Source organism: Natator depressus, chromosome 21 (assembly GCF_965152275.1).
Source record: "Natator depressus isolate rNatDep1 chromosome 21, rNatDep2.hap1, whole genome shotgun sequence".
Taxonomy (NCBI): domain Eukaryota; kingdom Metazoa; phylum Chordata; order Testudines; family Cheloniidae; genus Natator; species Natator depressus.
Window position 1 is genome coordinate 8197542 of NC_134254.1, and position 13654 is coordinate 8211195.

Here is a 13654-nt window from a genome sequence, read left to right on the forward strand (position 1 = left end):
ACAGCATTAAATAGGGAGGTCATTTGTCTGCTTATAAACCAGGCAGTCCTTTTTTGAGGTGGTTTGTCCCCCGTCTGAGACAAAACTGGATGTGGTTTTGTCTTGTATCGGACCGGGGATGCCATAATTAAGTGCATGCTGTCCCCCCCCACCCCCAGCATGTCCTCGTACAAACTGCGCGTGCAAGGCCACATGGGCAGGGGTGGGGCGGCACGCTCTTCGAAATGGCAGCCTCCCGTGTGGCATGACCGCACATGCAAAGTCATGTGGAGGGGGTTGGTGCCATGCAGGTGGTGGTGGGCCCACACTGTGCCCAGAAGTACTGGACCGTTCAATATTCTGGACACGTGCAATGGGCCCCATAGCATTAAATGATGCTTCACTCTCAAAACGTCCTCAAGGCCCACTGACTGGGATTTAAGCACGTGCTTAAGAGCGGACCCGATTAGGGCCCTAAGACCTCGCAACAGTGCTTTGTGGGGGGGACTTAAGCAGTAGTCCTCTGCACAGGGCTCTGTCAATTCCAGTGACTTGTGGCTCACGCAACATGCAAGGTCTTGTGAAGGCCAGTCTAGGGCCTGTTCAACTACAAGTTAGCGCTAAAGCTAAGTGGTCCCACTGACCTCCAACAAGCCAAGACTTAAGGGAAAACACCAGCTCAGAGGATTTGAGGAGAGCCATGTTAGAAATCCTGACTTGTGGAAAGAATGGCTTCCCCCATTTTATTGGAGGGGTCCTTCGTCCCACATGGTTCTTTTAAAGAACCTCAAATTTTGCACCCATGGGAAGGAAAAAAAAAACATCCATCAAAATCCTGCAAGGAGGAGAAAAGATAAAAGAAGCAACAAGGAGGAGAGAAGGAAACAAACCGGAAAGGGTTTTAAAACATGGTTAAAGATGCAACAGCTTTAAAAGAAACAAATGGCCTCTCCACCCTGCCCCTGCATCGAGACAAGGAATCATTGGGCCAAGTCAAGGATAAAAGAGGAGGAAGAGAGAACAGGTTTGGTTAGGTCGATGCAAGTGCTTTCTCGTGGTTATTAGGAAGTCATGCATTGTAATAGAGACTATCACTCACTGCCCGCAGGAGGAGATGCAGCAGCAGCAGCAGCAGAAGTGGTGGGAGTGGAATTGACGGAGGAAAGAGCTACATGGGTTGGGCTAGAAACATGTTTTACATCGTGGTGCTGGCTCACGATGGAAGGCTGTCTCCTGAGGGCTCCCTGTAAAGAGGAGGCGCCGGTCTGGAATGTGTAAACTACGTCCATCTGTAAAGAATCAGAGAGTGAGATAGCTTCGCCCCACAGTCAGAGACCAAGAGGAAGGGGGGAGGGAGGAGGGGAGGCTGGGCAGACAGGGACAGACACAAACAAGACAATAAGGAAGAGAGGATGGAGGTGGGTAGGGAGAAGAGCGGAAAAACCCATTTCAGATTACATTCCCATAAATACAGTTTTGGCAGGTGATCCAAAAGCAGAGACATGGAGCAAAGATTAGACGTTAGCTTTCAGCCTTTCCCTCCCTCTCTCTGTAGTTTGAATCAGGTGCAATCTTTACAGGCCCAAAGGAGTCGGGGCAGTGAGGGGGAAAGGATCTAGTATATAAAGGCAACCTGCAGGAGGTGCGGAAAGAGACAGAGCGGGAGGGGATGGGTGCAGGTGTGAGCTGGCAACTGATACACAGTGTGCAGCCTGTATTCTAGAAAACGGCAATGGGATAGAAAAGCATTTCCAATCAGTCAGGTCTTTCATTGGACTGAGTAAGAGGCTGACTCCGGAAACACGCCGAGCGTTCACAACTTCCACTAAAGCCAAAAGGGCTCACAGATGCTCAGCACCTCTCAGGATCAGGCCCTGAACCACCCAGTGATTTATGCAAATGCCCTAAATAAAGGAAAAACAAAACCACACCACAACAGCTATGAAATAAGGAAGCAGCCGCAGTGTCAGCCTGCGGACACATTCCAAGGAAGGACGCTCAGAGCAGTAGCCGGTTACACCTGGGGATTTACACGGCGCTGAATTTTGACTCTCCTAGCTCTCTTTTGGTCCATACAGATAGAACCAGGCGGCTACGTGTCCCTGCAGCTTCCTTGTGTTTCTGGCCACTGCCCTGGTCACGTGATCCTTATTAAAAGGGCCTCCCCAAGGAAGGGCACGCAGCTGCCCAGTCCATCCTAGTGGGTATTCCATGCACTGCTTTGCCATTTCCTGGTTTCATTCTCATACTGCGATGCAGGCACGTTTTTCCTGCGACCAGCCAGGGCTATCGTGAAAGAATCACTGCAGTTTTCCTTTAAGGCACATTTGTTTAGGACACTCCCCTGGAAGCCTAGAACTCCAGGGTTTTGATCTCCAGGCGGGTGTGCTGGGATTTGCAGGACAGACATACGCTGGAAAGAGCCCAGGGCTTTGCATAGTGTTGCAAAAGCAAATAGCATTTTTCATGAGGCAAGAACGCAAAGCTTCGTCAGTAAACGGGCTCCAGTACGGACGCATTGGGCACTGCATGGTGGCCACTGGTATCGCTACCTCAATTCTTCCGACTGGTTTGGAGGCAACGCCTAGGACCTGCATCACCACATTACAGAAATTTCTACCTACCGTACTCCAGCAAGTCTAGATCGTTCTTGTAACGGGATGGTATTCCCAAAGGCGTTATCACGCGGCAGGCTAGCTTGAGAAATTAGCAAACGCAGCCGGTGTCCCAATGACCAGCAACATCTGACCCCAAGGCAATTGGTTTTCCCCATATCCCACTGCAAAAATAACCCAGTCTGGCAGATACAAGCCAGCACCAAAGCTTAAAAGAATAGGAGCTCAGACGACAAAAGTCACATGTTGGCTTCAGTCATATGTACCCTCCGGCTTGTGTTTTTCCACACACAACTCAGTGACCTCAATATATATTTTTTTAAACCACATACACGTGGCTTTGGTGTGATCACATGCATTTCGTATGTGCTGCAAAAATAAAAAAATAGCGTCACACTTACGCTGTGAGCACCACAATTTCCACATATTAAACAGGACATGCATGTGAATCCCACATGGGCACATCTCCCAGTCCAGTGGGCTTAAGGAACCTTTTGCTGGTTGGCCACTGTTCTGGAAGCAGGTACCTACACTTGAACAGTGCCCAAGCTTCATGAATCCAACGTGCATGAGAATACTGAGGTCTCATCTCGGCACCTCCGTTCCATGGAGTGGCCCCAGCCCCCCTTGTTTCTTTGAAATGCAGCCACCCTAAAATTCTCATTCCAAGTGTATCACACGATTCTGAAACACACAAAACAAACACTGCTCCCTCCTTATCCCTTGTATGTTTAACAATCGGACGGTAACTCTGGCAGGGTCCCTAGGCAGGAGGAGTGGAGGTGGTCAGATTGGTATCTTCACATTCAGAAACCTCTAGTAGCCTTTGTGGTGGAAAGAAAAGGTGAACATGGGGTGGGGTGGATGTTTGCTTGCTTGGGCAGGGAAGAAGAAACCACTGTACAAAGCCAGGAAGATATAGCCTGGCAGATATGGGTCTCAGGAGATATTTCTTCTTGGGTTTATAATAGCTTCCATGTGCCACACATGGACTTACTCGCAGATATTGCCCTGAGCTCCCACCCGAATGACACCTCCTCCTGCTTCTCCTTGGAGGAATTTCACTCTGAAATTCCCACCGGACTCGGATGCCAGAGAGAAGCATCCCCAGCCCCTCAGAACCCGCTCTGGTAGTGCATGGTTTTGTCAAAGGCAGGAGAGTTGGGAAGGAAAAATAAATGCGTGACAATAACCAAAGGCAGCTCAGCGGTTATCCCACTCCCTTCCCCCTTGTGTCTCATCACTGGGCTCTGGTTCCTGGGAGCTGGGTAAAGAGCAAAGGGAAATGAAAGGACCGGCCCTTGCTGTGCCTATGAGGCTGTAGTGGTAGGGAGCAGACAGACTCCTCCAGGCAGGTAAGTTTTCCAGAGGCCTTTGAGGAAGATGCTTTCTGGCTATCAATTCCCCCCCTCAGACTTGTTTAGCTGGAGCAGGGCAATGGCGACGCTCCAGGTCGACAGATGCTGGGCCCCACTCCAAGGGGCTGAAAAGCCCCTGCTATTCCCAGCCGGACAGCTCATGTTATCAGGCAACTGCCCAATCTGCAGCCAGGATGCCAGAGGGCAGGGGAAGAATGGACAGGCCAACACAAGGGAAATACCCAGAGCAGATGAGGAGGGGGAATGAATGTGCCACTTGCGGAAGAGCGTGAATTCTTTGTTCCTCACATCCACGCTGACTACACGAGCTTCCTAGCATGGCATTTGACCCAGGAAAGCAAGGAGGAGAGCCCGCTGCTAGCAGTGCTGGGAGCACGCTTCAGGAGCTTGCAGGTCACTGGGCATTGCATTCCTCACTTTGGCCTTTGCCTCCCACCTCTTCACCCCCAGCCTTGTACCTTCCCAGTGTGGGGCAGGAGGTGAGCAGGACAGAGAAAGCCTCTACCAGCATGGAGCAGAGGGGGCCCTGGGGGCAGGGAGCGGGTGCTTAACAAGAGAAACATTGAGAAGAGAATGGCTGGTAGAGAAATGTGAGCAGCTCGTGTGCAAGCTGTATTCTCCAGGATGAGACGCTTCCTTTCAGGGGGAAAAAGCAGAGGAGGGTCCCAAGGACAAATATGCTCTTTGGCAAAAACAATTAAAAACGGTCAGTGAGATTTTTAAAACTGCAACGGAAAAAAAAAAAACTATTAAAGAAACCAAAACCAGGCTTCTTTCCCTCGTACAATTCTCCCCTTCTAGCTACAGCATGGGGGACAGTCAGTAGATGGAGAGGCCCATGAGAGGGGACTTATCGGGAGACTGGGGGAGCAGCAGGGAAGAGAAGAGATAAATAAAACCAATGGGGAGGGAGTGTGAAAAGTCACCGTGGTACGGGTCACCACCACACTGCTCTGGCCGCCTTTGCAAGAGAACGTGTTGGTTCCAGAGTGGTGAAAGCCAATAATGCTTGTGCAAACAGCTGATGCGGAAGAGCCCCAACTTCCCTGCTGGGAACAGAGATGGGCACTCAAGAGTGGCAAGTCCCAACAAGCAGCTCTACCACTCCACCAAACTAAGCCAGCCTGGCTCTGCTGAGCTCAGGCTGCTGTCCTCATCTTGAGCCTGGGGTTTGAAACGGCTTGATCCAAAGGCCGCTGAAGTGAATGAGAAGAGGACATGTGGGGAAGGGAAAGGGGTGCAGCTTTGATCCCTATAGAACGGGGTTCTTACACACCTGCAATGCAGAAAAAAAAGGAGAACACCTGGGTGCTAAATGCCCCATCTCCCACAGCGTATTCAACTCCATCCCGGACTGCAGGTAGACAGGCCTTCCTAGAGCAGGATCTTTTGTCAGGGCTCGGCTAAGGCTGCCCAGCATCTACTTCCCACTAGGGGAGCAGCCATCCTGCAGACGATGCTTAGAAAAAGGCCGACTGATATCCATCCAGCTGCACCATCCATGGTTACAAGGTCACCTGCCCAAGCCCCATTAACATAGAGGGCCATGCAGCTCTGAGCCTGCCCCCCCCAGCTGTGCAAGGCACAGATCCCTCCCCACAGTAGCTACAACCCCCCACTCTCATTGTAGCCCTGGCCCCACTGGGAATCGGGCATGCTATGCATACACGGCTAAGCAGCAGTGCCTGGCTCGCTGATCAGAAAGGCCCTGGCAGTGGGAATTCTAGACCCTGGAGGGGCTGAAGTGTCACCGTGGCCACGAGGAGCCGCACAGGGAACAGGATGGCCCTCGATCTCTTCGGCCAGGGCCCCGGGAAAGCAGGAAGCGGCACCTCAGTGCCCCACACGGTACCTGAGTCTGTATCCTGTTGAGGCCCCTGAACCACAGAATCTGCCCCCGCCGGAGCTCCATTTCAGCATGGTCAATCTCATCCATGTCCTCCGGCAGGTCCTCTTCTGGAATATCCTCCTTGGTGGTACCATGTCCAGCTTCCTTCAGGAACTTCAGCTGACTGGTCGGAACACTGCAGATCAGCTACAGAGACACAGGAAACCATGGGTTAATCCCTCGCCATCCACTGTACCGACCTGGGCATGACATCTGCGCTCCCCATCCCCCAAGAGTCCCCCGGCAGTATTGCTCAGGCTGGCTCGCCTGCAGCCCCGAGCGGCTCAAAAGGCAGTAGTTAGAAAGAGGGAGAGCCCTCATCTGCCAGCCTAGAGCAGCACTCCCCTCCAATGTTTTATGGCAACCCCCCAGGGTGTATATATATGTTCATCTCACAGCCCCAGCCAGAGGACGAGAGCTCTCTGTTTTTAGCAGAAGGAAGCAAACTTGGGGGGGGGGGGGGGGGGAGAGAAGAGGAGGAAGTAGGGAGACACTAACTCTTGTATAGAATCAGAGAACTGGAAGGGACCTTGAGAGGTCATCTAGTCCAGTCCCTTGCACTCATGGCAGGACTAGGTATTATACAAATGTGTGTGTGTAGATGGAGGGATAGTGATCCGATGTTTCCATTGGGGCTGTGGGTTTGGAAATATACCATGGGGGTGGGGTCATCAGCCCAGCCCTCACCTGGCCCCAAAGCAGCTCTCCGACACCGATAAAGATGCACCAGAGCCACTGGCTCAGGGTGAGCCCGGAGCAGCTGAACGGCTTCCCACCAAACTCCACGATGAGGATCTGCAGTGCAGGAAAGAAGAGCACACGCCGGGGGGCTGTTAGAGGGGACACGCAGTCAGAGAGGTTGCGTGGCATTTGGGAGTTTCTTCCTCCTCAAGCGGCCGGTTCGGGATGCTTTCAGTGTAGGCCAGTGGTGTCACTGGGTGCAGGACAGCAAAGCTACAACTTGGGGGGCTGGAAAATGCTAAGGATTTCCCACCAAAGGCATTTGGAGGGAAACTAAGTATTTGCCCCTTGAAAATGTTCAGCTTTTTTACTCCACAATCACCCGCATTTTAAAAAAAAAAAGTTTTCCAAACTGTTTTTCCACTGACAAACCAGAAAATTTCAAAACTAAAAGTTGAAAAGGTGGTTTCTCATAGAAAAAAATTTCCACTGTAAGAAGATTTTGACTAGTTCTCCCAATCCTGTTCCAGTTTGCACCCGGGTCGGGCCAGTATATTGGAGCAGGTATTTCATCCAGACCCAGAAAAGGGTCAAAGAAACCACAACAACTTCCCTCTCCTTGTGCTTTATCCTCTTTCATAGCCCAGTGTCGCAACACCGAGCAAAGGGCATCGTCTGGACAGCTCTGGAAACCCTCTCTCCAATAAATGCTCTTCGCAGCCGAGCTCCCCAGATGCTGTGAGAGGAGGCTTCTGCGCCACACACCCAGCCACTCTCAAATTTTCCCCGTCTCAAAAGGGAGTGGCAGGCTTAACAACTAGGCACACGCCAAGTGTTTTTACTGAAAAATGGACAAAATTAACAGCCCAGGCAGTGGCCTGTACAGGATGTACAACTCAGAGCTGTAAAACTCCAAACCCCAGAGCAACAGAATGGAAACTCTGCATGCTCATCCATGTCAGCATCTGGCTGGGAGTCGGGCCAGAACCAGAACCTTTTATCTAGCCCCACCTTGACTGCAGGGCTCTGGATAAAATGGACCCTGAATCCAAACTACTTCTTGGTCAGGCAAAACCCAGTTTTCAAGGCCATTTCTAGCTCTATCTTGGGGTATATAGACCCATCACCGTAGTATCTGAGCAGCTCATCAGCATTAACGCATTTATCTTTGCAACACCCTGCAAGGTAAGGAAGGACCATTATCTCCATTTAAAGGTGGGGAACTGAGGCACAGAGAGGCTAAGGAACTTGCCCAAGGTCACAGAGGGTGTCTGTGGCAGAGCAGAGAATGAAACCCTGCTCTCCTGAGACCCAGGCTAGTGCCCTAACCACTGGCCCATCCTTCCTCTCTTCAGCACGCACTGTCTGTCTATCTCTAGTCCACACGCACCCACGCTGCTCTCAGCGCCCGTTGCCGTTACCTGGGCAGCAAAGGTTCCCAGCACCACCGTGCAGAAGATAGGATTCCGGAAGATGGCATCAAAGACGTTCCTCTCGCCGTGAATCTTGCGAGCGTTGATCTCGTTGAACAGCTGCATCATGACGAAGGTGTTGAAGACAATGGTGTAGTGTTCGGAGGGCGGGGAGTGCAGTGGCGCGTTCCGGCCACTGTCAATATCAAAGAACTTCTCACCTATCAGACAGGAGGTGAAAGAGAAACTTGGTGGGTCTTTTCCCTGCCCCTTTCATGCGTAACCTGGGATTTGAACGGACACTGCAGAAGGAGCAGTGTTGGCGCCGTGTTGGTCCCATGATTGGAGAGAGACAAAGCGGGGGAGGTAATCTCTTATCGGCCCATGGTTCCTACACATGCCTATCACACCACCATGCGGTGGACCTCACCCAGTGCCCTAAATGCCCCAATAGCAACTCTGTAGGTGACACCAGACCATCACTACGCTCTTGAATGAGCTCGCACAGGAAAAAACGATAAGAAACACACTACATCACCTGTGGGTGACCACTTTTCACAAAGCGGTCACTTGATCTGTCCTCATCCTCAAAGGAAACCTGCACAAACACCTTGAAAAGAAGAGACTGGACATTTAAGTTCACTACTCTGCTAGACACTAAAAATCATGGACAGAATAGAAATACTGGATTTATGGCCTATTACAACAATCTACTCCAATCCACCCCGTTCCACCCAGCTACTTCTCACCCCACCGTCCTCCTTCTCCACCTTATGACTGGAGGGGTGGAAACAGGCCACTTCACTTTGAATGGTCTTTGAAAGGTGTTAACTATTTATGCTAAACAATCTGTTCCACCTCAAATTTAGCAGGGACACTGAGGCTGTGTGTACACTACAGATTACTTCGGTATAAGTTATGTCACTCGGAGTGCAGACAGTGCCATCAGCAGGAGAACTTCTCCCATAGCTACCGCCTCCCGTGGAGGCAGGAGTCATGAAGCTGACTGGAGGGCTCTCCCCCGTTGGCTTAGAGAGTCTTCACCAGAAGTGTGCTGTAAATGATGTCGTGTAGACATAGCCCGAGTCACTTTCCCAGCCCTGAAGAAGAGCTCAGTGTAGCTCGAAAGCATGTCTCTCCCCCTCAACAGAAGTTGGTCCAGTAAAAGATAGGACCTTCCCCCAGTTTGGCTTTCTAATTGCAGGAGAAGCTGGATTATGGAAACATGGGGGGTGGACAAAGGGAATGTGGGGAAACAGATGCCTGTCTCAGTTTGACTGAGGGCACCAGCAAAGTGCAATGCATCATGGATAAGCCAGGCAGAGCCCATTCAGACACCTGGATGTCCCTGCTTTGGGCCCCACAGGAGGCACTGGAAGTCTTTAAACAGATGGGAATGTAATGCCATACAGGCAGCCATGGATGGCCACGTCCTTCCTTCATCCCAAGAGGACCAGCAGCAGCACTCCCTCCCCCCTCTCGCTGCCCTCTGCCGTCCCCGACACAAAGCTTCCACCTCAGGGAGCCAAGCGCCCACTGGGTTCTCGGCCTACATGAGGCGGCTGTTCAGAGCAGGCGGTAGCTATGGTTTGTCTTGTGGATGCTGACTCACTTGGCATTAGACCGAGTCTCACCAAGGTCATTTCCACACAGCAGCCACCTGCAGTAGCTGTGGAGCAGGGCCAGAACTGAACAACTGATCTCGACGTTTAAGGTCCTATAGGCTTATTACGGATCCCGGGAGCCAATCCATCTCCAGCAGCAAAATAAAAAAAAAAAATAGAAGTTTTCATTTCATTAACCCTTTACTTAGTGGAGAGCTGAAAGAAGGAGCCACTTTCTTGGCTACAGCGTGCTCTCTGCACCCAGGAGATTAGATTCTGGTGCAGACAATGGGATTCACTGAACTGGGGTCACTGTAGGTGGGCACATGCCCAGCTGGATTAGACAGCCTACCTGGATTTACCTCTCACTGGTTTAGAGGCAGAGGGGGTGGCTGGTGTGGAAGTTCCCCCTCCCCTGTGGCCTCAGAGGCTCACCTGCAAAGAGCAGAGTGAAGATGATGGTGAGCTGGTACACTGCGTGCCCCAGGATGTTCTTCATCATGGTGCGGGAGATCAGGGGCTTGTTGCGGCCGTACGGCCGGCGCAGCAGCAGGGACTCCGAGGGGGGCTCTGTGGCAAGGGCTAAGGACGCAAAGGTGTCCATGATCAAGTTCACCCACAGCATCTGGACGGCCTTCAGCGGAGAGTCCTGCAGAGGGAGAAGAATCCCCCGAGGAGAACGTGGTCTCTTTGCTCAATACATAAAACTATCACCACCTCCTCTGCTGCTCACCGGATGCTTTGTCATGATTATTTTATCTCCCCCCACCCACCCCCAAGGTCTCTTGGCGAGTCAGCAGCTAAGCCAAGCCAAGGACTCCTGGCTTCAAGTCCCATCCAGCTCTAAGCACTAGGATGCTCCCCAGGCCTCCTTACCTGTGTGATGCAGGCTCCTGTGAAAGCGACGATGACGGCCACCACGTTGACGGTCAGCTGGAACTGCAGGAACTTGGAGATACTGTCGTACACGTTGCGGCCCCACATCACCGCCTTCACAATGCTGGTGAAGTTGTCGTCCGTCAGGATGATGTCCGAAGCTTCTTTGGCCACGTCGGTGCCTGCGATGCCCTTGAGGAGGGAACAGAGGGTCGATGAGTCATAAGAACAGCCATACCGAGTCAGACCAAAGGCCCATCTAGCCCAGTATCCTGTCTTCCGACAGTGGCCAATGCCAGGTGCCCCAGAGGGAATGAGCAGAACAGGTAATCAAGTGATCCATCCCATTGCCCATTCCCAGCTTCTGACAAACAGAGGCGAGGGACACCATCCCTGCCCATCCTGGCTCATAGCCATTGATGGACCTATCCTCCATGAACTTATCTAGTTTTTTTGAACCCTGTTATAGTCTTGGCCTTCACAATATCCTCCGGCAAGGAGTTCCACAGGTTGACTGTGCGTAGTGTGAAAAAAATACTTCCTTTTGTTTGTTTTAAACCTGCTGCCTATTAATTTCATTTGGTGGCCCCCTAGTTCTTGTGTTATGAGGAGTAAACACTTCCTTATTTACTTTCTCCATGCCAGTCATGATTTTATAGACATCTATCATATCCCCCCTTAGTCATCTCTTTTCCAAGCTGAAAAGTCCCAGTCTTATTAATCTCTCCTCATACCGAAGCCGTTCCATACCCCGAATCATTTTTGTTGCCCTTTTCTGAACCTTTTCCAATTCCAATGCATCTTTTTTGAGATGGGGTGACCACATCTGCACACAGAATTCAAGATGTGGCTGTACCATGGATTTAGAGAGAGACTATGATATTTTTGGTCTTATCTGTCCCTTTCTTAATGATTCCCAACATTCTGTTCGCTTTTTTGACTTCTGTTGCACACTGAGTGGATGTTTTCAGAGAACTCTCCACAATGACTCCAAGATCTCTTTGAGTGGTAACAGCTAATTTAGACCGCATCATTTTATATGTATAATTGGGGGTCATTGGGCAAACTGTCCACCTCCCCATGCCAGTGCTCTGCTTCTTCCCAGAGACAGGCCTGTTGCACAATGCCGACAAGCCTTGGAAGTTTGGATCCAGATCAGACCTATGACCAGAATGAGCCCGCTTCTATCTTTACAGGATGCCCTCTATGCTTGGAACAGCTTCCCACATCCTATGCACCAAGCACCTTCCTTCCTACCTGGGGACAGCAGGCTGTCAATTCTGGTGTGGGATCCCCTGCCAGCACCTCTTACCTCACAGTGGTGTTGAAATGGAGCAGGCAACAATAGTCAGTCTTTAAGGTGCCACCGTACTCCGTGTTGTTTTTGTGGGTACAGACTAACACGGCTACCACCTGATACTTAAAAGTAGCCATTTCCCCTTGATCCTTTTTGCTAAGTGTTCATACAAACAGGGACCATTGGGATCCAGAAGCACGCTCTCTCTGGTAGGGCGCTCCAGAGAAACAGATGGGCTTCCCCCCAAAATTGCACCCAGTATAGTTCATTTGCTGGCAGAGGTGTCTGAGAATTTACTCTCCCGTGTTTGGCACACACCCCCGCCCCGCTCCTCTGGACTTAATTTAGACTGTAATCCTGCAATGAGCACCAAACCAGGTGGACCCCTGTGCCCACTGCAATCTCTCTGGGGCAAAGACTCCCTCTGTGTTTTGCAAAGCGCCACATACATCTAAGGCACTCCACAATGGCCATTTAAAAGAGATCAGGCTGCTTGCTGCAGTAATCAGTCGTGGGCACTAGAAGGTGCTCAGTTTGCACAGATGCTGCCATTGCCAGGAGCAAAGGCACAGCTACTTGCAAATGTGTTAAGTGGAAGCAGCTTCATGATTTTGCCTAATGCTCTCCTGCTGGGTCCTGCTGAGCCTGGGTATTGGGAGATTCTGTCCCTAGCTGTCAATTCCCTGGTTTGGTAGGAGGGCAAACGTGACACTGAATTTTGACCACGTTGTTTGTTTCCCAGTCTCTGGAGTCCATAGTCAGAGATAAACAGTAAGGGGCCCTTCGTTTTCTGTTGGGAAAGTCCATCCCCACAGACTGCTGCAGGGCAGCCATTCTTTTCAATTCTCAGCACAACACTCAGCCCCAAAAAGGATTGGTCATCGGATTTCAGCACCCGATCCAGTCACCTCTCCGGCTGTAGAACGCCTATGTCCAGCCTGCAGACTCAAGACCTTAGTTTTAGCCAGCGATCAAGTCCATTGCTTGGACTAAATCAATGAGTGAGAGAAAGACAAAACGATGTTGCAGGGGCTCGGGAGGATTAAATGGGCCTGCATACCCTTGAAATCCCAGGCCTGCAAAACGGCTTCCAACAGATCTTTGTTTAAAGAAAATTCCAAAAGGAATCTGTTTAAACATACATACATTCCCCTGTAGTGGCTGCAACCCAAACACTGCAGCCTTATGCTAGGGTACCAGAACCTGACCATGAAACAGACTAGAAACCAGGGGAAAAATGACCAGTTTATTTTCCTGGTTCCATTTGAAAGAAATGCAGAAAAGTAGGCAAACAGTGTTAACAGCAAAGCGCGAACTAGATTTTCAGATTCTTTCTGGGTAAATAAGCTAATGCATTAACAGAAAGATAAGACTTGGGGTTGTTTATTTTTCATTTGGGTCAGTAACTCCAGGCCTGGGTCCTTTCAGCCAGGCTCCTAAATACATGTGGCTGATTTGCAGAGGTGCTGAACATCTGCACCTACCATTGTCCTGAGCCTATATGAAAACCAGGCTATGTTTATTTAGGTGCCTATGTGTGGGTTTAGGACATTAGCTTTCAGCAGCCAAGTTTGAACGTTAAGGCTAGGATTCTTAATCTGACAATGTCCCTTTAAGAATGTAAAAGGAGGGAGGGTTCGTCTTTAAGCCAGGATAAGAGGATTGTTTCTTGGTATGGGATATTTTCCAGGACCCTTGTGGCAAAAATCCTATAGCACTTAATACGAAGTGATCACCTGCCTGCAAAATTTTTGAACCATCTTATGAAGTCTATAGAGAATTTTATAGCAGGGATAAAATTCTATAGGATGATTAAAATGATCTCCTCTTCTATTACATCCTGTAAGCCTTTGCGTGATTCCTATACCACAAAAGTTTTCACTCCTCTTCAAAGCCATAGGATGTTTCTAACACAACGCAGCA

The 13654-nt window shown here is 50.4% G+C and overlaps 1 protein-coding gene across 5 annotated transcripts in view; it reads right to left on the reverse strand.

The window, feature by feature from the left end:
- Positions 1–13654, reverse strand: part of ATP2B4 (ATPase plasma membrane Ca2+ transporting 4) — a 104316-nt gene that overhangs the window by 14470 nt on the left and 76192 nt on the right. For 2 of the 5 annotated variants that reach the window (XM_074936058.1, XM_074936057.1), the window contains 6 exons: positions 10435–10626; positions 9994–10207; positions 7964–8175; positions 6549–6656; positions 5826–6008; positions 1079–1268 (listed from right to left, as the gene is read on the reverse strand). In XM_074936058.1, the coding sequence (XP_074792159.1) occupies positions 1079–1268; positions 5826–6008; positions 6549–6656; positions 7964–8175; positions 9994–10207; positions 10435–10626 (1099 nt within the window). The remainder of the gene's footprint in view (positions 1–1078; positions 1269–5825; positions 6009–6548; positions 6657–7963; positions 8176–9993; positions 10208–10434; positions 10627–13654) is intronic. The other 3 variants (XM_074936056.1, XM_074936055.1, XM_074936060.1) reach the window with 2 other exon arrangements.